Here is a 25,156-nt window from a genome sequence, read left to right on the forward strand (position 1 = left end):
ATATTTTTTTTTACTAGTGGGTGCAGGACACTATAGTTCATTTATGTAAGTGAGGATAGCAAAATAAAGTAAACTGTGACAAATCATACCCAAAAATTCTTCATACAGTGGACTACCAGTAAAATTTATACAAATTTGGGTCCAAAGATTATTCAGACCGAGTCTGGGGAAAAAATTAAGTTCAGGTTTGCATGAAGCTGGGTGACCGCATTCTCAGGAGACTACAGGCTGTCATTAAGGCTAAGGGTTGCCCGACGAAGTATTCATAGTTGTGTAAATACTGTCATACTAACAGCTGTCTGAATAATTTTTGGTTGATTGTAATCTATTACATACCTTTCTATCAAAATGATCTAACATTATCAAGATGAATTTGTTCTGACACAGTGTAACTCTGAGTTCTTGTCATATTTTATTAAAAGCATTAATTTTTCATAATGTTTAATGAAATTATTTGGTAGTCTGAGGTGGGATTTGGGAAAGGGGGGCAGATTTTTTTTTATAGGTTTAAAGGTGGGTGCGACCACAAATTTGAGAACCACTGGTCTAAAGTTAACAGACCGTGTTTAGTGCAGTCCACATGTTTACATATGTTTATTACAGTGACTTTGAATTACCTTAAGTAGTGTAAAGCAACAGATTTGTTTTTATATTTCTGCAATCTACTTTAGTTTGTGTGATTTGTTACTGACTTTCATATTAATGTTTACACCAGGCTATTTAAACATAATTATTGCATGCTTACAAGGTTGCAAGTTCAACAAATCAGTCAATATACTGTGATTTGTAGTTGTTAAATAATGTAATTCATATCAATTCATGCATCACCTATTTTCATCGTAACATATAGGCCTGGCCTGCAGAAAAGAATGTTTGTTTAATCAATCTATAATAGTGTGTTGGTCATACTATACAATGATTTATAGCTTGTCTTTGTTGAATAATACAGAACATAAAGAGCTTTAAAAAATAATTGCATATTAAATCGCAATATTGGTAAAAAAAAAAAAATCCCCAATTTTTTTTTTCCAAAATCGCCCTACCGTTGAGCCACTCTTGTCAGTCGCGGTAGCACGTTCTCGTGTTGTTTCCACCAGCGTGGCAATATATATATATTTTTTTATCACTAATTGATGGATGTCTAAAATATAAAAACCATAAGGATAAGCCTAAAACAGGACCGAGGCCGGCCCGCGTCTGAACTATGATGTGAAAATTGGCTCGAAGCCCAGCCCTATGGGCGTAAAAAAGTCGGGGCCCAACTGAAATGCAGGGCTCTACTTTGTTTTATCATTCAAAACATTTATATCTTCTGTTTACTCCGTTATAGAGATAGCAATGCCTTTGTCCATATAAGAGATTTATTAGAATGTCATGAATTCTGTTACTTCTGTGATGCATATGTGGAGTTTCTGCACAAGGGTGCCCTCTGGTGTCCATAATAAATGAAATAGACATTACATGTGTTTATAACGCTATTGACCATTCCTTCCTATTTTGGGAAAGAAAAAAAATATAAGTATCAGTTCAGGCACTGTTTAGGCACCGGTACAGTTTTAAAAGTATCGATTTGGCATCGTTATTGGGAAAAAAACAAAACAAACGATACCCAACTCCGATTTGACAGATGATTGTGTTTGTCCTTTAGTGACTCTGGCTCTCAGTCAGACAGCAGCATGTCAAGTGATCCTCGACTTCCACTGTCCCGGCGGCAACAAAAGGGTGGCCGAGGTCGTGGGGCAGGAAGGGTGCGAGGTAGAGGAGCTGCGGGAGAGAGAGGCAGAGGAAGAGGCAAAGCAAACAGAGGGCGGAGGTGAGATATTATTGTTTGTACAACAGAAGTAAATGGCATTACCAAACTTTAAACCTAAAACGGGCAAGAGTGGAAAATTATCAGCAAAAAATCATTTCATGTCACTTTTTATATCATCTGGACTTAAGTAAAACATTCAAAATAATTGTTTAAATTTTATATATTTTGGATTTTTTTGAGTTGTATCTCCCAGGATACGTTGCCCGTTTAGGGTATAAAAAAACAGCCCAAGTCATCAATAATTCTGTGATTTATTTGATGCAAACAAATATGGAATATTCAAAATATGCTGCATATAGGACATGTCTAAGTGTCCTAAAATTAAGGGCTAGACATTTTTTGTATTTTTACATTTTCTCATCTTTATTCTCAGGAGTGGACAATTCCAACCCTTGAGGTCCACTGTCCTGCAACGGTTTAGCATCATCCCTAAACAATCATATAATGTAATTTATGTAACAAAATATAATTTATGTAATCCTGAAGACTTTTGTCAGATATGTTTGATCAGGGTTGGAGCTAAACACTGCAGGATGGTGTGCCCTTAGGAGCAGGGTTGGACACACCTGTTCTACCATAAAATGAGCTGTGTGAAACCCTGCAAGAAAAAAATCTAGCTAAAAATGCAAAGATGTAGTCAACTAAATGTAATATTATCCGTTTTACATGTAAATATTAACATTTGCACAATTTTTAAACTCAAAATAAATAGAAAGGGGACTGTGTACAGGGGGCCTAGAGGCCAGGAAGGCCTATAAGGCTCTTCCCTAAGGAAGAATTAGCCCTTGAATGCGATTTCTAATGAGGGGGATCTGCTCTCCTTGATGCGATTAATAACCCCCATCCACCCCATCTTTTTTTTTTTTATTAAGGGGCTCCCCCTTGTATTTTATGTGATTTCTTTGACTTCTGTTTATTTTCTACACCCCCTCCCACCCCCCATAACCACCAAGGGTGAACGCCAAACCCCCTCGAAACACCCCACCCCACCCCTCACACACTCAGCACCCCATGCCACCCCAGAATTCACAATAATGGAATAACCAGAACTGGGGACACAATTTAAATTGTGACACCATTCATTGTCAATATTGAGGATAATCCTTTTTTTATACCCTAATCAAGCAAAGTTTTTCAGGAGATACACATATTTCAAAATGCGATTTAAAAAAAAAACAAAAAAAAAAACATATGACTTAATTTTCTTTGTCACCATCTCAAGACAGTGTTCACAATTAATACTAATAGTTGTATTGCATTTTTTTTGCAATATGCCTACTTTCTATATTTTCTGAATGTCCAGCCCCATGGCTTTCTTTAGGACAAACTGACAAAACGAGCACAGAAAATTTTATCCAAGTGATGTGACCCCCATACTCCAAACAACCTCAACTATGATAATGATAACAGTATTGGGTGAAAAATTCTTCCTCATGCCTCCTTCAAGAGACTAAAGAATATGTAGGCCTATCTTGTGATGCACGTTGCCTGTTTTAGGGTTAAAAAAAAAAATCCCCAATTTTTTTTTTCCAAAATCGCCCTACCGTTGAGCCACTCTTGTCAGTCGCGGTAGCACGTTCTCGTGTTGTTTCCACCAGCGTGGCAATATATATATATATTTTTTATCACTAATTGATGGATGTCTAAAATATAAAAACCATAAGGATAAGCCTAAAACAGGACCGAGGCCCGGCCCGCGTCTGAACTATGATGTGAAAATTGGCTCGAAGCCCAGCCCTATGGGCGTAAAAAAGTCGGGGCCCAACTGAAATGCAGGGCTCTACTTTGTTTTATCATTCAAAACATTTATATCTTCTGTTTACTCCGTTATAGAGATAGCAATGCCTTTGTCCATATAAGAGATTTATTAGAATGTCATGAATTCTGTTACTTCTGTGATGCATATGTGGAGTTTCTGCACAAGGGTGCCCTCTGGTGTCCATAATAAATGAAATAGACATTACATGTGTTTATAACGCTATTGACCATTCCTTCCTATTTTGGGAAAGAAAAAAAATATAAGTATCAGTTCAGGCACTGTTTAGGCACCGGTACAGTTTTAAAAGTATCGATTTGGCATCGTTATTGGGAAAAAAACAAAACAAACGATACCCAACTCCGATTTGACAGATGATTGTGTTTGTCCTTTAGTGACTCTGGCTCTCAGTCAGACAGCAGCATGTCAAGTGATCCTCGACTTCCACTGTCCCGGCGGCAACAAAAGGGTGGCCGAGGTCGTGGGGCAGGAAGGGTGCGAGGTAGAGGAGCTGCGGGAGAGAGAGGCAGAGGAAGAGGCAAAGCAAACAGAGGGCGGAGGTGAGATATTATTGTTTGTACAACAGAAGTAAATGGCATTACCAAACTTTAAACCTAAAACGGGCAAGAGTGGAAAATTATCAGCAAAAAATCATTTCATGTCACTTTTTATATCATCTGGACTTAAGTAAAACATTCAAAATAATTGTTTAAATTTTATATATTTTGGATTTTTTTGAGTTGTATCTCCCAGGATACGTTGCCCGTTTAGGGTATAAAAAAACAGCCCAAGTCATCAATAATTCTGTGATTTATTTGATGCAAACAAATATGGAATATTCAAAATATGCTGCATATAGGACATGTCTAAGTGTCCTAAAATTAAGGGCTAGACATTTTTTGTATTTTTACATTTTCTCATCTTTATTCTCAGGAGTGGACAATTCCAACCCTTGAGGTCCACTGTCCTGCAACGGTTTAGCATCATCCCTAAACAATCATATAATGTAATTTATGTAACAAAATATAATTTATGTAATCCTGAAGACTTTTGTCAGATATGTTTGATCAGGGTTGGAGCTAAACACTGCAGGATGGTGTGCCCTTAGGAGCAGGGTTGGACACACCTGTTCTACCATAAAATGAGCTGTGTGAAACCCTGCAAGAAAAAAATCTAGCTAAAAATGCAAAGATGTAGTCAACTAAATGTAATATTATCCGTTTTACATGTAAATATTAACATTTGCACAATTTTTAAACTCAAAATAAATAGAAAGGGGACTGTGTACAGGGGGCCTAGAGGCCAGGAAGGCCTATAAGGCTCTTCCCTAAGGAAGAATTAGCCCTTGAATGCGATTTCTAATGAGGGGGATCTGCTCTCCTTGATGCGATTAATAACCCCCATCCACCCCATCTTTTTTTTTTTTATTAAGGGGCTCCCCCTTGTATTTTATGTGATTTCTTTGACTTCTGTTTATTTTCTACACCCCCTCCCACCCCCCATAACCACCAAGGGTGAACGCCAAACCCCCTCGAAACACCCCACCCCACCCCTCACACACTCAGCACCCCATGCCACCCCAGAATTCACAATAATGGAATAACCAGAACTGGGGACACAATTTAAATTGTGACACCATTCATTGTCAATATTGAGGATAATCCTTTTTTTATACCCTAATCAAGCAAAGTTTTTCAGGAGATACACATATTTCAAAATGCGATTTAAAAAAAAAACATATGACTTAATTTTCTTTGTCACCATCTCAAGACAGTGTTCACAATTAATACTAATAGTTGTATTGCATTTTTTTTGCAATATGCCTACTTTCTATATTTTCTGAATGTCCAGCCCCATGGCTTTCTTTAGGACAAACTGACAAAACGAGCACAGAAAATTTTATCCAAGTGATGTGACCCCCATACTCCAAACAACCTCAACTATGATAATGATAACAGTATTGGGTGAAAAATTCTTCCTCATGCCTCCTTCAAGAGACTAAAGAATATGTAGGCCTATCTTGTGATGCACGTTGCCTGTTTTAGGGTTAAGGAATGTTTTATCACATTTTGGTTAGTATGAAAATGTAGCCACTTTAAAACATTTGTATTGACCTCATTAACCTTCTTTTCTGACTTCAATCAGGAATATGGAAGACCTCGCCAGTGGTATTGGTAAAAAGCGGAAAGGTGGTAATGCAGGGCTTGACTTTCATGACCCAAATCGAGAAGCGAAGAAGCAGAGCCGGGCAGCACGCTTCCACACTAAACTACGCACTGAACCCCTGGTGTTAAACATTAATGTTTTTGACCTCCCCAATGGCACACAAGAGGGACTGAGTTGGGATGAATGCCCCATAGTTGGCACCTGCCAGGACATCACCAAAAACTACCTGCGCCTGACCTGTGCCCCTGACCCTGCAACCGTCAGACCCATATCTGTGAGTGTTTTTCAAAGTGTTGCTTATCTTTAGAGATCTTTTTACTGGTTGTAGTTGTGTGGTCCGCACTGGATGCTGTGTGTTGTTTGTAGGTTGTACTCAAAGTGGTATGTATTTGGTAAATTAAGCAGTTTATTTGAAGATTTGTATTGAATCTTCTGTTGTGTATTAGGTGTTGCGAAAGTCCCTGATTGCAGTTAAAACTCATTGGAAGTCCAATCAGGATTACTTGTACGCATGTGAACAAATGAAGTCAATACGACAGGATCTCACTGTGAGTAATATTTACTAGTACCGCTTACCTGTCTCACATTTTTATCTTTTAGTGTCTTATTTTGAATTCCTGTGTCATTCAAGGTTCAAGGTGTGCGTACAGACTTCACTGTGGAGGTGTATGAAACACATGCTCGCATCGCTTTGGAAAAGGTATGTGCATGTAAAGTTAGCTTTGATTGAAAGGCTTTTTTCTTTTGTACTAAACCCACATTTCGACTGTTATCAGGGTGACCACGAGGAGTTCAACCAGTGCCAGACCCAGCTGAAGGCGCTGTATAAAGACTGCTCATCGGACAACGTGGGAGAATTCACTTCCTACAGACTTATCTACTATATCTTTACTAAGAATTCTGGAGGTATAAATTGCCTTTTTTTGTAGAATGAACAGTCAAGTTTTTACTCACTTTTTCAGTCCATTTCATACATTCTCAATCGCACATGAAGTCTTTAATGCCTTTGCTGAAATTTTTTTATAGACCTGACAACCGAGCTTGTGTACCTGACCCCTGAGCTCCGTGCTGATCCGTGTGTAGCTCATGCTCTTGAGCTCCGTACTGCCTGGGCACTTGGAAACTTCCACCGGTTCTTCAAACTCTATCAGAATGCTCCACGTATGGCTGCTTACCTTATCGATAAGTTTGTGGAGCGTGAAAGAAATCTAGCGCTGAGGGCTATTCTTAAAACGTGAGTGCAGGTGCCAGGCAGAATGCTTACAAAATTATGCTTTTGATAATTGGAAGTCTAAAGGTTTCTTTTATTTATTTATTTTTCTTTCTCTGTTGCAGGTTCAGGCCCTCTGTGCCGGTGGAGTATGTGCAGTCCAGCTTGGCCTTCTCAGATTTAGACTCATGTTTAGCATTTCTAACAGGGCTTGGGGTTACATTCACTCCCTCTGACCCAAGCAAAATAGACTGTAAAGTTAGCTCAGCCAGTCTTACAACTTTATAGTATGGGAAAAGGGTGGGGGTTGACCAGAGAATTGGCTTTTATAGAGCTTAAAAAGACAAAACTGTGAATAAGGGACCAGATATCTACACAACGGATGGACACACACTCCGTCTAGAGCTGATCATATTTATGAAAGATAACTTTTTTTTTTTTTAAACTCTTGTAGAGTGATGGACTTTCTGACAGATGACACATACAGGGACTAGGTGCCGTATTCAAGACCCAGTATAGCCTATGCACACAGCCCATTTAATGAAGTATCAGACAACCAGTTTACTTGCACACTATCCCTTACACCAATAGAAAAAGGAAAAAGAGGCAAAGATCTGATGGGGTCGGGTCAGCGGGTTATGTCAGGTCCCCACATCACGGAGCTCAAAAAAGCATTTAAGCTAACAGTGTTGTGTTCTCATGTTTCTCTCCCCTCAAGCAAGCAGCCGCAAAGCTCAAGACCTGAAAACATCATGGTTAACCAAGAATATAATGTGAGCCAGTTGCCACCAACAGTGTACCAGCTCATCAAGTCTGTGTGAAGCCAAAGGATCCTTCTGCAAGGTTTTGGTCATCTTTAATGGACTTTAAAGTAAAGTGAGCTTCAGTGCAATCCTTCAAGCAAGAAGAAGATGGTTTGTATTCCCTATCTTTCTCTTTGCCTGAGATGTCTTCAGTGGGTCACTGGTGGAGGTGCTCTGTTAGATCTCCTGGCTCCCTTCATCTCTAGGATCCTAATGCTGATAGCATGTAATATTTGGACTGAGCTATAACAATACAACCAACGTTAAAAAATGCAGATTAGGCCCTGTTCCGCATTGTGATCAGTTCCGCGCCCTTCCCGCACAGTCTTCTCTCCCTCTCCTGCACATCATCAGCACTCAAGAAGCTGGCCTTCATTAGTCAAAGATAACCTCCTAATCATTCCTCGACACCCAGGAAGCACAACTCAGTGACTCTAAATATTTCACTTCCACCCCAGCTGTGATCTGAACGGGGCCAACCATTCTAAAAGTCATCCAAGTCCACTTAGGGCGTTCATTCACCACTAGGTTTGACCACCAGCTTCTGAAGAGAGAAGTCCTCCTACAAAGCACCCCCAGCATAGAAGGTCTCTAAGCCTAACATGCAGTCAGCCTGAGAAGCAAAAGTCATTTAGAAGGAAAAGCAAGCTCTGTTTTCCTTCACAGCAAGTTGGCGGCTCTCTTGTCTCCTCTTCAGATGGTGATCTCCACTAGTCACCTCACTTCTACAAGGGCATCCACTGTCCTGCTGGGGTTTGGAAACACATGGGTTTGTATGGCTCCTTAAGCTTTGGCCACGTCTACTGGTAATGGCTGGTAAGAAGGACTTGATATTTTGAAAGCGTGGTGAATCATCGTTCAGCTTGGGTTGAGGTGTTACCACTGTTGAACAACGTGCTTGGATTGGTATTTGTTTAACCCTTCTGGCAGGTTGTGAATTTGTCATTTCTCATTTTAAAATGGGTCTAATACTGAACCCTGTTTCACTCCTTATCTGCAAGATTGACACCAATAGATCCATACAAAAATCTAAAGGATCTGCTCATTTTACATGGATATTACTGTGATACAGTAGTAGATCTCAGATATTGATATGGTATCATGGTCTTAATCTAGCCAATGATTGAAGCACGAACACATTGTAGTCAAACGTTGTACCAATTCAAGGTATTACAAAGTTAATCTAATGCTCCTTGATTTCTAATGGACTGCTTTAAAATTGGAGTTGCTACTTATACAACAATTTCATTGTAAATGAACGAGGAGCATGTGCACCAGCATTTTTCTTTTTGACTTAATCAGGTTTATTTAATGTTAAGATCTAGCATGGATAAGGCTTGGGTCTGAAATATGTGTGCTTTAGCAAGATGTGCTCAGGGCCACTATGAGCAGAAAGCGTCCCTAACACCTTGTTGGTGAAATTTGTACATATTTGCTCATGTAAATAATGTGAGAAGTGAGTTTTTCTTTTTCCTTAGGGTTACTTTGATTTCATAGATTATTTGTTTGTACAATGGTAAGTGTCGTTTTGAAGTATACATTAATTTTGCTGGCAGTTTTAAAAGTTTAAATATAATATTTTGGGTGGTGAGCATGTGCATACTGATATGCAGTTTAGTGCATATAATTTTCATGTTCAAATTATTCTAAAGTTTCTTGTTCCCCTAGACATTAAATAAATTACGTTAGGAAGTAAAACATCCAATCCACACTCATGAAGGAGTCGTGAATTGATATGCCAAATCTTTCCCTTGTTGATCATTACTTAATATTTCCAAGCAATTTTTGTCAGTTCTTTCCTTTGTTTCTTAAGTCATCTTAGCTTTGTGACTTACTGTTTTATCATCTTCCTTGTTTCCCTGTTCAGCTTTTCTTGCTCTCATACCTGTAAAAATTCACTTGTTAGACAGAAGTTTCCAACAATAAGAGAAAGATTTGGTTTAAGCCCAAGCTGGGGTTTTTTTGTTGTTTTTTTTTTGTTGTTTTTTTTCCCCAAAGTACTAAAGTTGGGAAATGGTTATCAAATATTTCTAGCTCATTTTGTTTACCTTCATCTTGTATTTGGTTGTACATTGTAAATGAATTCTTTGCTGATGCTGCTGGTTGCCACACTGATTTTGCTCTCCTCTCCTCCTCAACCTTCAACCCCTCCCACCCCTTGTTCTCCTCTCTCCTCCTGCACTCCATCATTACCAGATTCTCTGTCTCTTCTTGCAGTCATGCACATTCGGAGCAAAGAAAAAGATGAAAAGGCGGGCAAAACTAATCCAGAGGCACACTGGAAAATGGGCATTGAGACATCCAGACATCAGCCAAATGAGATTCTTCATTGTGCCTGTTGTTGTCTAATGCATTTGTCATTTTGAGGAGAGCCTGGTGATTTCAATTTGCAATGTTTTTCTTGATGCCTTTTATGAAACATGACAAATCCACCATGTCAGTCTGAAGATGACGTATGGGTTTTATTTTAGGAATTGCTCCATATAGTGTTTAGTAGAATTGCTGCTGTATGTTCAGGTGTGTCTTCTCTATTAACGTTGATTTTTTTTCTAAGTGTATTAATAGGCGTCTTGTTTTGACTGCTTGTTTTTTTTGGCAATTGCTGTTTACTGCTGTATTGTTTGGTGTTTTTTTGATGGACTGGGGTTTCTGATGTCTAACTTTTGAGTTTAATATAAGCTGTAAAATTGCATACTGGACATACCTGGACATACAGATGGTTAGACATTTTCTAGAAATCCATACAGTAATGTCTCTCAGGTCTTAAAAGCTCACTGCAGGTTCTAATGGTAATGTTGATTAGCTGCCCATAATGCCTATTACTTAAGGATTGTCCAAAGCAATGTTGATTGTCTCAAATGATGCCACAATTTATTTTATTTCATGGAATGTATTTTTAGCCCTTGCTGTTGTAGTTGGTGTAATATTTTCACAGCAGTATTACTAACGGTCTCATCCCCTCTCTTCAAATGTTGCTTGTCCTCTTGCACTTCTAATTTCTTTATCGTCTTTCCTCTGCATCAGCTCTTTGCTTTTCTTTCAGTTCATATTGTTTTAGATTTGCCTCGAAGTGTTCTTACATTATTTCAACTTTAGCCATTGACTCTTTTTGCTTTGTCTCATCTTTAATATTTTTTCAGCAATCTGTTCTTTCTGCATGTTCCTCTTGTCTCCCTCTTCTTTCCTCTATTGTGTTCTGTAATGCAATGTTGTGATTGGTTTATATGTAGTCAGTGCTTGGCAGTAAGTATTTCGATAGGACTGTACTTGCATCTGTTTTTTTCTTTTACAGCTCAACCTCTCAAAGCCCTAGTGTCTCTGCCTTATCTAGAGCTCCATGTGGTCATATACAGTGGAGTTTATAGAGAAAATACTGCCGATTGTAGATGCTGATCTGTATATAATGTACCTACTTTCTTATCTTGAGAAAAATAAAGAATTAAATCTGATGTTTTTTTTATGCTACTAGAAACTAAGTCTGCAAACTTGACAAGTTGCAAAGGTTTGCATGTGCTTCCTGCTCCGCTTCTCATAGTGATTTGTAATAGCTTGTGTATTTAGAATTTTTATTTATTTTTTTACACAAACTAGGTTTTTCGCCATTTACAATCACACTTTAAATTGCACACTATCGCCCTGAGGTGCAATACAAGAATTTTGTCCAGTTCGAATATTCCATGCATTTTTCATTCAAAAATAACTGCGTGAATATTAATACGGAAAAGAAGATTCCTTGTAGTTCCGAACCAAGTAATCGGTAGGTTGTGTACATTTTGATATGATAGCGATTTCTGCAGTATAGATTACACAACTCTTCAAAATGGGTTAATACTTAAAAGTTTTAATTGTGGGGGAAAAATGTGTATATGTATATATTTAAGATGTATACAGAAGATATTCTGAAGGATCATGTGACGAGTAATAGCTGCTGAAAATTCAGCTTTACCATCACTGGAATAAATTACATATTTTAAAATCGAAAACGGTTCATTTAACATTTGTAACTACTTCTGAAAAGTAATGTATCTGAGCAAATAAAGGCAGATTTGGTGAGCCTAAGAGACTTGTTTACATATGAATGTTAGTTTGTGTGTAGAAATACAATAACTTGAGACAACAGTAAAATTAGGTCTACATTCTGAAACATTTATTCGAATATTTTTGTCATCCCTTCATACCAAATGACATTGGTTATTACATAGGAGCACCTTCAGGATAGGCCACTCAGAGACACTCTTTGAGGGACAGGAAAACATCAGGACAACCACATTCATGGAAAGTAGTTTCGCTTGAATTAAAAAGACACTTAAGTTGATTGACTTCATCCTAGATTTTTGACACTATACACGAGAATGTGGGTAAACATTATTCAAGTAAAGGCGTAGGCTCTAAGCCCCATGATGGTTCTCATTACAGTCCTGTAGTTCACTTTTGTAGGAGGACTAATAACACACTCGGCTGCATGCGTTTCAGTGGAATAAAACCCTTGAGTGTTCAGTACGCGTCAATCTGTCCCTTTGTAATAACACAAAATATATATATATACGAAGCGACTGCAACAAAACCACAATAACACTTTCTAAAGAAGAGCAGGATTTGGGAGCAGACCTAAGCCTTAGGGTTTAGGTAGACGATGGCTTTATGCTTTTGCGTTAATTATGTCGATAAACTCTGGTTTCAAGGAAGCTCCGCCCACCAGGAAGCCGTCCACATCTTTCTGAGAAGCAAGTTCCTTGCAGGTCCCTCCAGTGACGGATCCTGAAATGGTGGACAATAAAAAGGGTGACATTTCGAACAAGGATTTTTATTTATATAAAGAGCAGCACACATCAAATAATTGTATTGTTGATGGTATTTGGATCTGCTGCTGCTTGGAAAATGTCTCTTAAATCTTCTGAAAAGTCAAGCAAATTCTTTCCCAAGAGCCCTAACGCAAGCAGCTTCACCAGTTGTGTATAGCAATAAACTACACTGGTATCATGGTGGAATGTATGTATTATTGAAGGCATTGAAGATACCTAATTTGCATACCCATAATGCCTTTCATGTTTAAGGTCATTGTTTCAGTCACCACCAATGAGGTACCCATTCAAAGTCATAGATGTTGACTGAACACTTGCTAGTCAGAAATAGTCTCTTTTAGTATTTGTCCAGTAGGTTTCCTTTAAAAGGAAACCCATTCATTACGGTTAAAAACAGAAAGACTTGTATTAGAACAGTTTCAAACAGCTTTATAATCCACATTCATGTGTTGAGTTCTAAAACTACCACAAATTATGACGATTTAAACATTTTCAGAATAGTATGGGCAGTAAACCAGGGTGAAAGCATAATGTTTACCAAAAAAATAATATATTACAGCAAAGTTTATTTTTGTTTACTATAGGGCTGTTTGAAATGCTTGATTCCAATAGCAGTCAAATGCTCCTCAATATTCATCATTGCCTATCTGGCTTGCTAGTTTCTTATCTTTCATATCACACTACAGTCTCACTCTCCAGTTTTATACAAACAGTTGCTGCGAGCCTGTCTCGGTTATCGATTGTGTGAAGAAGAAAAAAATCACCTTAGACATTCATACTGTAATACTGTTGCAGTGTTTGTCTTGTTGGCTGATAGTTTTGAACATAATGAAAATAATTGCTTCAGTCACCATGAATGAGACGCTCACTTACAGTGATGAGAGTTTTACTACACAACAACTAGTTAGAAATGGTCTCTTTTAGTATTTGTCCAGTAGGTGTCTTTTAAAAGGAAGCCCCTTCAAAGCGGTTAAAAAAAAAAGTCATCTTAGCTTTGTGACTTACTGTTTTATCATCTTCCTTGTTTCCCTGTTCAGCTTTTCTTGCTCTCATACCTGTAAAAATTCACTTGTTAGACAGAAGTTTCCAACAATAAGAGAAAGATTTGGTTTAAGCCCAAGCTGGGGTTTTTTTGTTGTTTTTTTTTTGTTGTTTTTTTTCCCCAAAGTACTAAAGTTGGGAAATGGTTATCAAATATTTCTAGCTCATTTTGTTTACCTTCATCTTGTATTTGGTTGTACATTGTAAATGAATTCTTTGCTGATGCTGCTGGTTGCCACACTGATTTTGCTCTCCTCTCCTCCTCAACCTTCAACCCCTCCCACCCCTTGTTCTCCTCTCTCCTCCTGCACTCCATCATTACCAGATTCTCTGTCTCTTCTTGCAGTCATGCACATTCGGAGCAAAGAAAAAGATGAAAAGGCGGGCAAAACTAATCCAGAGGCACACTGGAAAATGGGCATTGAGACATCCAGACATCAGCCAAATGAGATTCTTCATTGTGCCTGTTGTTGTCTAATGCATTTGTCATTTTGAGGAGAGCCTGGTGATTTCAATTTGCAATGTTTTTCTTGATGCCTTTTATGAAACATGACAAATCCACCATGTCAGTCTGAAGATGACGTATGGGTTTTATTTTAGGAATTGCTCCATATAGTGTTTAGTAGAATTGCTGCTGTATGTTCAGGTGTGTCTTCTCTATTAACGTTGATTTTTTTTCTAAGTGTATTAATAGGCGTCTTGTTTTGACTGCTTGTTTTTTTTGGCAATTGCTGTTTACTGCTGTATTGTTTGGTGTTTTTTTGATGGACTGGGGTTTCTGATGTCTAACTTTTGAGTTTAATATAAGCTGTAAAATTGCATACTGGACATACCTGGACATACAGATGGTTAGACATTTTCTAGAAATCCATACAGTAATGTCTCTCAGGTCTTAAAAGCTCACTGCAGGTTCTAATGGTAATGTTGATTAGCTGCCCATAATGCCTATTACTTAAGGATTGTCCAAAGCAATGTTGATTGTCTCAAATGATGCCACAATTTATTTTATTTCATGGAATGTATTTTTAGCCCTTGCTGTTGTAGTTGGTGTAATATTTTCACAGCAGTATTACTAACGGTCTCATCCCCTCTCTTCAAATGTTGCTTGTCCTCTTGCACTTCTAATTTCTTTATCGTCTTTCCTCTGCATCAGCTCTTTGCTTTTCTTTCAGTTCATATTGTTTTAGATTTGCCTCGAAGTGTTCTTACATTATTTCAACTTTAGCCATTGACTCTTTTTGCTTTGTCTCATCTTTAATATTTTTTCAGCAATCTGTTCTTTCTGCATGTTCCTCTTGTCTCCCTCTTCTTTCCTCTATTGTGTTCTGTAATGCAATGTTGTGATTGGTTTATATGTAGTCAGTGCTTGGCAGTAAGTATTTCGATAGGACTGTACTTGCATCTGTTTTTTTCTTTTACAGCTCAACCTCTCAAAGCCCTAGTGTCTCTGCCTTATCTAGAGCTCCATGTGGTCATATACAGTGGAGTTTATAGAGAAAATACTGCCGATTGTAGATGCTGATCTGTATATAATGTACCTACTTTCTTATCTTGAGAAAAATAAAGAATTAAATCTGATGTTTTTTTTATGCTACTAGAAACTAAGTCTGCAAACTTGACAAGTTGCAAAGGTTTGCATGTGCTTCCTGCTCCGCTTCTCATAGTGATTTGTAATAGCTTGTGTATTTAGAATTTTTATTTATTTTTTTACACAAACTAGGTTTTTCGCCATTTACAATCGCACTTTAAATTGCACACTATCGCCCTGAGGTGCAATACAAGACTTTTGTCCAGTTCGAATATTCCATGCATTTTTCATTCAAAAATAACTGCGTGAATATTAATACGGAAAAGAAGATTCCTTGTAGTTCTGAACCAAGTAATCGGTAGGTTGTGTACATTTTGATATGATAGCGATTTCTGCAGTATAGATTACACAACTCTTCAAAATGGGTTAATACTTAAAAGTTTTAATTGTGGGGAAAAAATGTGTATATGTATATATTTAAGATGTATACAGAAGATATTCTGAAGGATCATGTGACGAGTAAAAGCTGCTGAAAATTCAGCTTTACCATCACTGGAATAAATTACATATTTTAAAATCGAAAACGGTTCATTTAACATTTGTAACTACTTCTGAAAAGTGTTAAAAACAGAAAGACTTGTATTAGAACAGTTTCAAACAGCTTTATAATCCACATTCATGTGTTGAGTTCTAAAACTACCACAAATTATGACGATTTAAACATTTTCAGAATAGTATGGGCAGTAAACCAGGGTGAAAGCATAATGTTTACCAAAAAAATAATATATTACAGCAAAGTTTATTTTTGTTTACTATAGGGCTGTTTGAAATGCTTGATTCCAATAGCAGTCAAATGCTCCTCAATATTCATCATTGCCTATCTGGCTTGCTAGTTTCTTATCTTTCATATCACACTACAGTCTCACTCTCCAGTTTTATACAAACAGTTGCTGCGAGCCTGTCTCGGTTATCGATTGTGTGAAGAAGAAAAAAATCACCTTAGACATTCATACTGTAATACTGTTGCAGTGTTTGTCTTGTTGGCTGATAGTTTTGAACATAATGAAAATAATTGCTTCAGTCACCATGAATGAGACGCTCACTTACAGTGATGAGAGTTTTACTACACAACAACTAGTTAGAAATGGTCTCTTTTAGTATTTGTCCAGTAGGTGTCTTTTAAAAGGAAGCCCCTTCAAAGCGGTTAAAAAAAAAAATATATATATATATATAATATATATATATATATATATATATATTGGAATATTTCAGAAGCATTATCTTTTTAAAATAATATTAAAGCTCTCCTAGTGGTTACTTTATTCTATTGCTTATGTGCCAGCATAGACAGCGTATGCCTGATTTCTAGTAGGTGAAATCACTGGGGCACGTTTGAATTTACATAATACACTTCACATTAAACTTCTATTCACCTTAGGTGCATTTCAGTCACCATGAGTGTGATACTCGCTTAAAATGATGGGTTGGATTCACTTCAGAATGATTAAGCAGAAATGTGCTCTTCCAATATTTATCCATTAAGTTACTTTTAAAAGAAAGCTCCATTATTTGTCAAAAACTAAATAAAAAGGTTAAGCAGCTATCGAACATACATTAATGCATGTTTGTACTAAACTACAACAATTATTGTCTTTAAAAACACGGTGATGGGTGTTTTGAAAGCACTGCTCTGTGAAGCATTAACAAATCATTCGTTTCAAAGTGTGTTTCAAACTGCTAAAGTCATATGATAAACAAGACTTTGTCACATCATAACGGTTTCAAAAGGTTTCAAAATGGCCATGGTTCACCAATAGGTTTCTGTGAACCCATGAACCAGTGTTTATAGTTTTTAACTAATCCCAAATGAGTTTTATTCATTTGCAGACATTTGAATGATATGTGTAATGTATAATAAAAAGAAATAGTAGTTAGTTAATGGTTTCTTATTGGCCTGTTTAGCCAAACCCTTCATAAAACAAACCGAACAAGAAGTCAGTAGTCAAATCTTCAAAAAGAAGACAGTATAAGTCATTATAATCAGTAATTATGTCCCCACTGGATGCAACAAATGCCTCGTTCGTAATGGGTTTTATTGGTTTTGTTTCGTCCTGCTGGGAGACAGCATCACAGTATGGTAACATTTTAGTCATACGCTTGAGGCATTTGGCATATCACAACGCACTGGATAGCTGGCCAATCAGAGCACACCTCGCTTTTTCAGCCCAATGAACTTTGTAAAAATCGACGTGTTTCAGAAAGGCGGGGCATAGAGGAGAAACAATAATGTACATTATATGGAAAATAATGTGTTTTTTTTACCTTAAACCGCATAAACACATTGCATTACACCAAATAATGTTATTTTTAGCAACATCATATGACCACTTTAAACCCGGATGATTGTAACCACTCTAAGTTCGTCTGCCTTGGGAAAGCTAGCGTGTCTCTGACATAGTGATGATAACACTCGTTGCCTTCTCTAGTGCAGCTCAACCAGGTCTCGTCCCATTCATAGATATTTGTGATATCACAAATCTCAGAAAATATGCGTTGTAGTCCAAACGAGTCGTTCGTTGTAGTTTTTGAAAAGTGATTTCTGTTAAATAAAATATCTCCTTTTGAAGTGGACTTTGAGCTTTGTAACTTCATAAATCTTTTTTATGCTCAAACAGCAACATTACAGACTAACTAAAGTTGAAAAAGTGAAAAAGCATAACAGGACCCCTTTAATGAACAGCAGGTGGGGAGTGACAACATAAAAGGAGGTGTGTCTGAATTTGCATACAGAAAAGTTGGTTCAAGTTACAACAATGTTAACTTTGCTGTATTCACCATGACTGATGTACCTACTCAGAGTGATGAGAGTTTTACTGGAGGTAGTATTACTAGAGATGTGTTTTTTCTTTAATTTTTATTATTATTATTATTAATATATATATATATGTATAAAATAAAAAATATACATCTCTAGTAATACTACCTCCAGTAAAACTCTCTTTTCTGTATGTAACTTGAACCAACTTTTACATCACCCTGAGTATATATATATATATATATATAGTATATATAAAGTATTTGTACAGAAGAATGGGTGATACCACTTATTTTGTTTTTGATACGATACCGATACTTTTTAAGGGGATACCAAAATGATACTTCTGAACTAAACTTTTAAATTATTAAATTTATTAAATTACTAAGAGTAAAATGGGTAATGATAACCACTTAACTTTGTTAAAAACGCATTTTAACATTCAATACGCCTTAATTGTAACTTATTAGGTTATCTTTTTGTTTACACATGATTCGACTCTACAAATACTACAGTTGAACTATAGTAAAACCATGGTTCATTTTCATAAGGGCCTGCCAGTGACAGGCTATTGCACGCATAAAATGCAACCTTTTTTGACAGTGTATGATTTATTAACATTACAGAATAGAACATGATCCAATATCATCTTTCAACGTTCAATTTCAATAAATGTAATTGCACAAACTATGTAGGCTAATTTCAATTTGTTTATTGTGAAACCTCAAACATATGTGTTTTTTCTTCTGTCCTCTGATAAGCATTGTTCAGGGCTGCCATTCCCAAAAGCTTTAATGCTTTCTTATGATACTTTTGGGAAACGCACCCCTGTTTGAATGCACTGTCAGAAGTGAGCGAATGCTCTCTGTGATCGATTGGTTCTGTCTTGCAACATCTGCGTGTTCAGATGAGCAGGAAAATAGTTCCATCCTACACAATTATTCGCTAACATAGGTTACTCGTCCAATTCAATGCATAATTTTTTTTGTTAAATAAACAAAATCCCTGGTAAATAAAACACACCTTCGTATCGATATTTATCGATAGTATCGATACTTTCGATAATTGCATCAGTATCGATATATCGATACTTCGGATTGATACGCCCATCCCTATTGTACAGTAGGTTTACTTTAAAAAAAGCTCATCTAGAAGTATAGAAACAAAAATGTACAGCACATTGTCACGTGTGCTTTTAAAACACAAATTTTTTTTTTAAATCAGCGGTTTGGAGTGGAAATCAAAGAGACTGACCTCCATAAATGATCCTGACGGAGTTGGCAACAGCCTCTGAGACATTGGCCTTCATCCACTGCCTGAGCTTGTCATGCACCTCCTGAGCCTGAGAGAACAGCAGAGAGAGACTGAGTCACTGAGGTAAATGAAACATGTTTGTTCAGAGTCAAACGGCTTGTCTCTACCTGCTGGGGTGATGCGGTTTTGCCCGTGCCAATGGCCCACACAGGCTCATAAGCGAGGACCACTTTGCTCCAGTCCTTCACATTATCTAAAAGAGATGATATAGTCTTATATAAAATACAAGGAATGTTTTATTATAATATTATACACATATGCGTCACTAAATTGAAAGATACCTGCGATGAACTTGGTCTGTGCAAAAACAACTTTCTCTGTGATTCCGGCCTCCCTCTCATCCAGCTTCTCACCAAAGCAGGCGATCACACCCAAACCGTTCTCAAGAGCATGAGCGACCTTCTGCCCAATCAGCTAGCAGGAAAGATAAATCAAAAGAGAGAATGAGATCAGAGAATGCATATGATATTTTATTTGATAAGAAAATGCTGACTGATTATCGCTGATTATGTGAGACTGTTATACTGTTTTGTACCAAAACAAACATTTTATTTTTGAGCGTGGCATATTTGCATAATCCTAATCGTCTTGATATTTTAATCACTTGAATTAAATTCTTGTAATTTTACTGTTCAAAATAATGTTACTACAATAAATCTACCAAAAACTAGAACAAATAAACCTCAAACAAGTACTACTTTTATCAAATTTTTGTCCAGAGACAATATGGGAGTATGGGCAAATGTGCATACCCATAATGCATTCTTCCAGTTGGGTCAAATGCTGCTGTACTTATGCAAGACTGAGTCACCATCAATGAGGTACCCATTCAAAATAATGGGAGAGGTTCACTGCACAATTGCTAGTTGGAAATTTACTCTTTTAGTATTTGTCTAGTAGGCTTTCTTTAAAAGAAAGCTCCTTGTGACTGTTAAAAACAAAGATCTGCCTTAAATTCATATACTCACAGCTCATCATATATTACTTTATCATGTTCATGTAAACATGCTTCTTTAGAAAAAGTATGCTTAATTGATAGAGGAGTGTAAATGTATATTTGGTGCAGGATGTGTGTATCTTGTGCTTTGATGCTGTTGTTGGTGTAAATGCGTGTGTATGTGTACTAAAGCTTCTGGTACAGTCTGTGAAAACAAATCTCCTCTTTTTAAGACAATGAAGAATGAATCTAATCTGAATCGGATATTACTGGGGATGTGTTCAAATTTGCATAATACATTTTACATTAAACTTCTATTCACATTAGGTTTACTTCAGTTACCATGAGTGAGATACTCGCTCAAAAGGATGGATTCACTGTTAGAGGACTACTGTAAATGTTGAAAATACTCTTTTAGTATTTGTCCAGTAGGTTTTCTTTAAAAGGAAGCCCATTTATATAACCAAAAGAAAGATAATCTGAAATGTGTTTCAAGTGTTAACTTGATGTTTTAGTATTACAGAACTGCATGGCATGACTTGTCTTTAAGGCCAACATAAGCACTCTTGTCCAGACCCAGTATGCCTGATTAGTAGTGGGTGACATCACTGGGGGTGTTTACTTTTGCATAATAATGATACATTTTATGTTAAATTTTCATTCACCACAGGTCTGTTTCAGTCACCATGAGTAGATACTCACTTAAAGTGATGGGTAGGATTCACTACACAAGGATTAAGTGGAAATTTGCTCTTTCAGGATCTGTCCAGCAGTTTTCCTTTAAAAGGAAGCCCTTTAATATATGTTTTAAAGAAAAATTCCTATTTTGTGACTTTTTTTGTAAACAGAAAAAAAGTGTGAGATTCTTTAAACTACATTTTACATTAAACTTCTATTCACCTTAGGTTTACTTCAGTTACCATGAGTGAGATACTCGCTCAAAAGGATGGATTCACTGTTAGAGGACTACTGTAAATGTACTCTTTTAGTATGTGTCCAGTAGGTTTTCTTTAAAAGGAAGCCCATTTATATAACCAAAAGAAAGATAATCTGAAATGTGGTTCAAGTGTTAACTTGATGTTTTAGTATTACAGAACTGCATGGCATGACTTGTCTTTAAGGCCAACATAAGCACTCTTGTCCAGACCCAGTATGCCTGATTAGTAGTGGGTGACATCACTGGGGGTGTTTACTTTTGCATAATAATGATACATTTTATGTTAAATTTTCATTCACCACAGGTCTGTTTCAGTCACCATGAGTAGATACTCACTTAAAGTGATGGGTAGGATTCACTACACAAGGATTAAGTGGAAATTTGCTCTTTCAGGATCTGTCCAGCAGTTTTCCTTTAAAAGGAAGCCCTTTAATATATGTTTTAAAGAAAAATTCCTATTTTGTGACTTTTTTTGTAAACAGAAAAAAAGTGTGAGATTCTTTAAACAGGACCAAATGGGCTTTTAGTAATGCCACCGGTGATGTGTCTGAAAACTTTGGTTTTAGCCAAAAAGTAACAGTAGGCAAAATAGGCATAACTAAACACTCAGTAGTATGCACTTGATAATTCATATGCACAGAACAGTACAACTGCTATAAATCAATCTACACACTTGGGGGCAGTAAAATACATGGTTTCAGTGTAGCTTATCCAAAGTCAACATATTATACTGACATCAAATACATTTAAAATAATTACTGCATCTCAAAAGCATCATTAAATTAACTTCATTTTCTCTTAAATAATGTTTAAATAAAAAAAATAAAGATATTTCTCATGAACTACATAAAAAACATGGAGGACTATATTCACTCCACAACGGCTGATGATTTTTTTTCTATAAGATTCCATATGCATAAAAGCATATCAAGGTTACCTCATCACTCTCTCCAAACACATGGCGTCTCTCAGAGTGTCCCAGAATAACCCATTTTACTCCACAGTCCTTAATCATCGCAGGGCTAGAAGAATAAGACAAATGATTTGTAGTGACAATTATGAGTAAGGATAGAAAAAAATGGACCAAAAACATGAATAAATTGAAATAAATATATTTCTATTACATATTTTTTTATATCTGACCATTTCTCTGGACTGTTAATTGGTTGACATGTACCTGATCTCTCCGGTAAAGGCTCCCTTTGCAACCTTGTAGCAGGTCTGTGCCGCGACATCAATGTTAGGATTCAGCTTGGACCTGGCGTAGTCGAGGTAGATGGATGGAGCACCACACACAACCTCTGTGAGACAAAATAAACACGTTAAATCACCACTGGAAAAATCACTGTGATTCGTAATAACGGCTTCATTAACGTGACAGTCCACCAAAGCAAAGCCCAGATTGCATGTCCCTAACAAACAGAAGATATTTAACCATTCAGATTGCTGACGGGACATCTCGATTAAGAACATTGCAAGATAGAAATAAGATAGAATATTAGATTTTTTTTTTACATAAATTCACAAAAGTATGTGTTCTAAAAGTAGCAATCTATTGAAAGCTAAGCTGAGACAAGATGGTGAATATTTTTTTTCTTACCCCTGCCTACAGTCTACTGTATCATATTTGATACATGAATTTCTAAAGCCTCTAAATTATAAACATGATCAAAATCGGGCTGAAAAACCTTTACATGCCTTCTGTTTTTGATTAATACTTCAAACCCTTTTCGCAAGTAAAAGGCCTTTTGCACGTCTTTATGTTTGTTTGTTTTTAAGTACAATAACAGACTAACTTTAATATTGTTATAGATACTTCAAGATGAACATTTAATGGATTGAAACAAAAATTGTTAAAATGTATCAAATCTGACACACTAGGGTTTTGAAAAACATTAATTAGTGAATTTTTCAATTATTGTATTTCACGGAATGATATGTTTTGCCTCCAAAATAATAAATTCTGAGTTTTAATCATAAAACTAAGCATTTAAATATCATCTTACTAAGACATAATATTGGGAGATATAAAGTTTCAGATACACTTTATGCAAGTAGTCTGTAAAAAAAATCAGATATATATTACAAGCTGTCAGAACTCATCTTACTCCTCTGCACCAAATAGTATATCATTGCTCAGTTTGGGCCTCTTAATAAAATTTATTAAGTTTTTTACCTCCTCAAGTGTTGAATAATAGGATACAAAACAAGTTTCAATAAGTGGTTTCACATAAAACACGCCTGACTATTGTTTCATATGCCAGTTTTTTATTTTAGGGTTAATAATAGGTCTGTATTACCGTATTGCCATTGGATGTGGCATTTATACTATACAATTATGTTGGGTCAGACTAAATTAAACTCACTGTAAAGGGCACACATATCTGGCACTTTATCTCCCTTGATAAAAGGTCAAAGGAAAGGGTACTCGTATGACAGCATACTACAGAGGGCATGAAGTCAAGCAAAAAGGCAAAAGCTGACCCATGACCTTTGCGTGTTAGCGCTTCTCTCGGGTTTCAGCACGTGAATGAAGCAGACAGATTCGAAGTCCACTGCTGTCGCTGTGCTGCTGACAGATCAGCCCTGTGTGGATTCTCAAATACAGCCGTACCTCGGACAGAGATGCAGATTTACGTCAGAGTGAATATAGCGGAAACGCGGAACGCAAGCCCTCAAAAATGCGTTTTTGTAGCAACTATCGTTCTTTTTAAATATTACTTTTTAAAGAAACAGCATAAGCTAATATAGCACCGTTTTGTTGATAAACCGAACATATTGATCATCCTGTCATTTGATTTGACAGACCTTGAACATGCACACTGTGGCTACGTGCTGGAAATCACACACCCATTTCAAGCTTTAACCCTTGAAACACGACACACGATGAGCATCACTCACTCATTCATCCAAAAACACCTGACGGGCAATCGACGAATAGTGCTTTATATAGCCTCCGCATTTATAAAAGAAACTGGTTTAAATGTTAGGACCTGTTTTTATACAGTCTATAGTTAGGACACAATTTATGCAGGACACTTCTGTCTGGTTACTGATTAATCTAGAGCTATCTATAGAAAACTGAGATGATAAATACAACGAGACAGAGCTCTAGATGATATGATGAGATCTGTCAAGAGTCCCGCGTGAATGTCATCTCACGGTTAATGCAGTATGTTGCACAAAGCCTCAAAGGCCTGTGTTTGTGTCCTAGTGAAGAGGAAACTGACTGAAATACGCACCGGTGTCTGGGTTGAGTTTGGCGTTATTCAATGTATTGGCGAGCTCTTCAATGCTCTTTTTGTCGCCGTTCATTTTCCAGTTGCCACCGACGAAAAACTTCCTGCCAGTCATGACTGCAAAGTGTTGCTTCCCCCAGAAAATACTCGGTGTAAGAAAAACACGCACAACCTCCGGTCGAAGAAACGGCGAAGAAAGGATGTGCGCTTGAGTTTATATAAGGCTGGCTAATAAGCTCCGCCCCCCGCGCTTGCCATTGGCTCAAGACAGCACGCCTGCGAAAATTAACGTCATTTCATCATAGTGGAGAAATCCATACCCACTGTTCATTACTGTTCATTTTTTAAAAGGCTCATATGATGCGATTTCAATTTTTCCTTTCTCTTTGGAGTGTTACAAGCTCTTAGTGCATAAAGAAGATCTGTAAAGTTGCAAAGACTAAAGTCTCAAATCCAAAGAGATATTCTTTATAAAAGTTAAGAGTCAACCACGCCTACCTAAAACGGCTCGTTCTAACACGCCCCCACATATCTACCTCACTATGTGGGAAGATTTGCATAACGCCACCCAAATGTTCACGCAAAGAACAGTATTCTCGCTGTAGTATTGGGACTGTTTCCTGATCCTGGGAGAGTAGACTACAATACCGGCTGTTCTGACTCACAGACTGTAAGTAAGTTTTTCATATTTAAAGAGTTTTTATATTTAATATTTTTTATATTTAAAGACAGTTTTTTGGGCAGTGTAGAGTAGGGCTTGTTGTTTGTCATTTCTCCGATCACAAATGTAGGCAT

General features: G+C 36.9%; 2 protein-coding genes across 4 annotated transcripts in view; one reads left to right on the forward strand and one right to left on the reverse strand.

Annotated features, from left to right (window-relative positions):
• LOC107549486 (leukocyte receptor cluster member 8 homolog) overlaps positions 1–11,197 on the forward strand; it is a 22,732-nt gene extending 11,535 nt beyond the window's left edge. For all 3 annotated transcript variants that reach the window (XM_016230591.1, XM_016230594.1, XM_016230593.1), the window contains exons 9-15: positions 1,649–1,813; positions 5,715–6,009; positions 6,182–6,283; positions 6,367–6,435; positions 6,512–6,641; positions 6,762–6,969; positions 7,071–11,197. In XM_016230591.1, coding sequence (XP_016086077.1) covers positions 1,649–1,813; positions 5,715–6,009; positions 6,182–6,283; positions 6,367–6,435; positions 6,512–6,641; positions 6,762–6,969; positions 7,071–7,233 — 1,132 coding nt within the window. In that variant the 3' untranslated portion in view covers positions 7,234–11,197. The remainder of the gene's footprint in view (positions 1–1,648; positions 1,814–5,714; positions 6,010–6,181; positions 6,284–6,366; positions 6,436–6,511; positions 6,642–6,761; positions 6,970–7,070) is intronic.
• A 676-nt stretch (positions 11,198–11,873) lies between these two features.
• tpi1b (triosephosphate isomerase 1b) lies at positions 11,874–24,566 on the reverse strand. The gene is made up of 7 exons (XM_016230595.1): positions 24,365–24,566; positions 22,300–22,423; positions 22,060–22,144; positions 19,530–19,662; positions 19,356–19,441; positions 19,189–19,276; positions 11,874–12,506 (listed from the first exon to the last, which is right to left on the reverse strand). The coding sequence occupies exons 1-7, from the start codon at positions 24,474–24,476 to the stop codon at positions 12,388–12,390; spliced, it is 747 nt and encodes a 248-aa protein (XP_016086081.1). The 5' UTR covers positions 24,477–24,566; the 3' UTR covers positions 11,874–12,387.
• Between the last annotated feature and the right edge of the window lie 590 nt (positions 24,567–25,156).

This window comes from Sinocyclocheilus grahami, unplaced genomic scaffold, assembly GCF_001515645.1.
Source record: "Sinocyclocheilus grahami isolate Dianchi unplaced genomic scaffold, SAMN03320097.WGS_v1.1 scaffold373.1, whole genome shotgun sequence".
NCBI lineage: Eukaryota > Metazoa > Chordata > Actinopteri > Cypriniformes > Cyprinidae > Sinocyclocheilus > Sinocyclocheilus grahami.

What these genes read in the sequence shown, in the direction of transcription:
- tpi1b (XM_016230595.1), bottom strand. Translation starts at nt 24,476, where the DNA reads ATGACTGGCAGGAAGTTTTTCGTCGGTGGCAACTGGAAAATGAACGGC. An exon ending in GCCTTTACCGGAGAGATCAG is followed by an intron (nt 22,145 to 22,299) that starts GTACATGTCAAC and finishes TTATTCTTCTAG; the next exon opens with CCCTGCGATGATTAAGGACT. An exon ending in ACAGACCAAGTTCATCGCAG is followed by an intron (nt 19,442 to 19,529) that starts GTATCTTTCAAT and finishes CATCTCTTTTAG; the next exon opens with ATAATGTGAAGGACTGGAGC.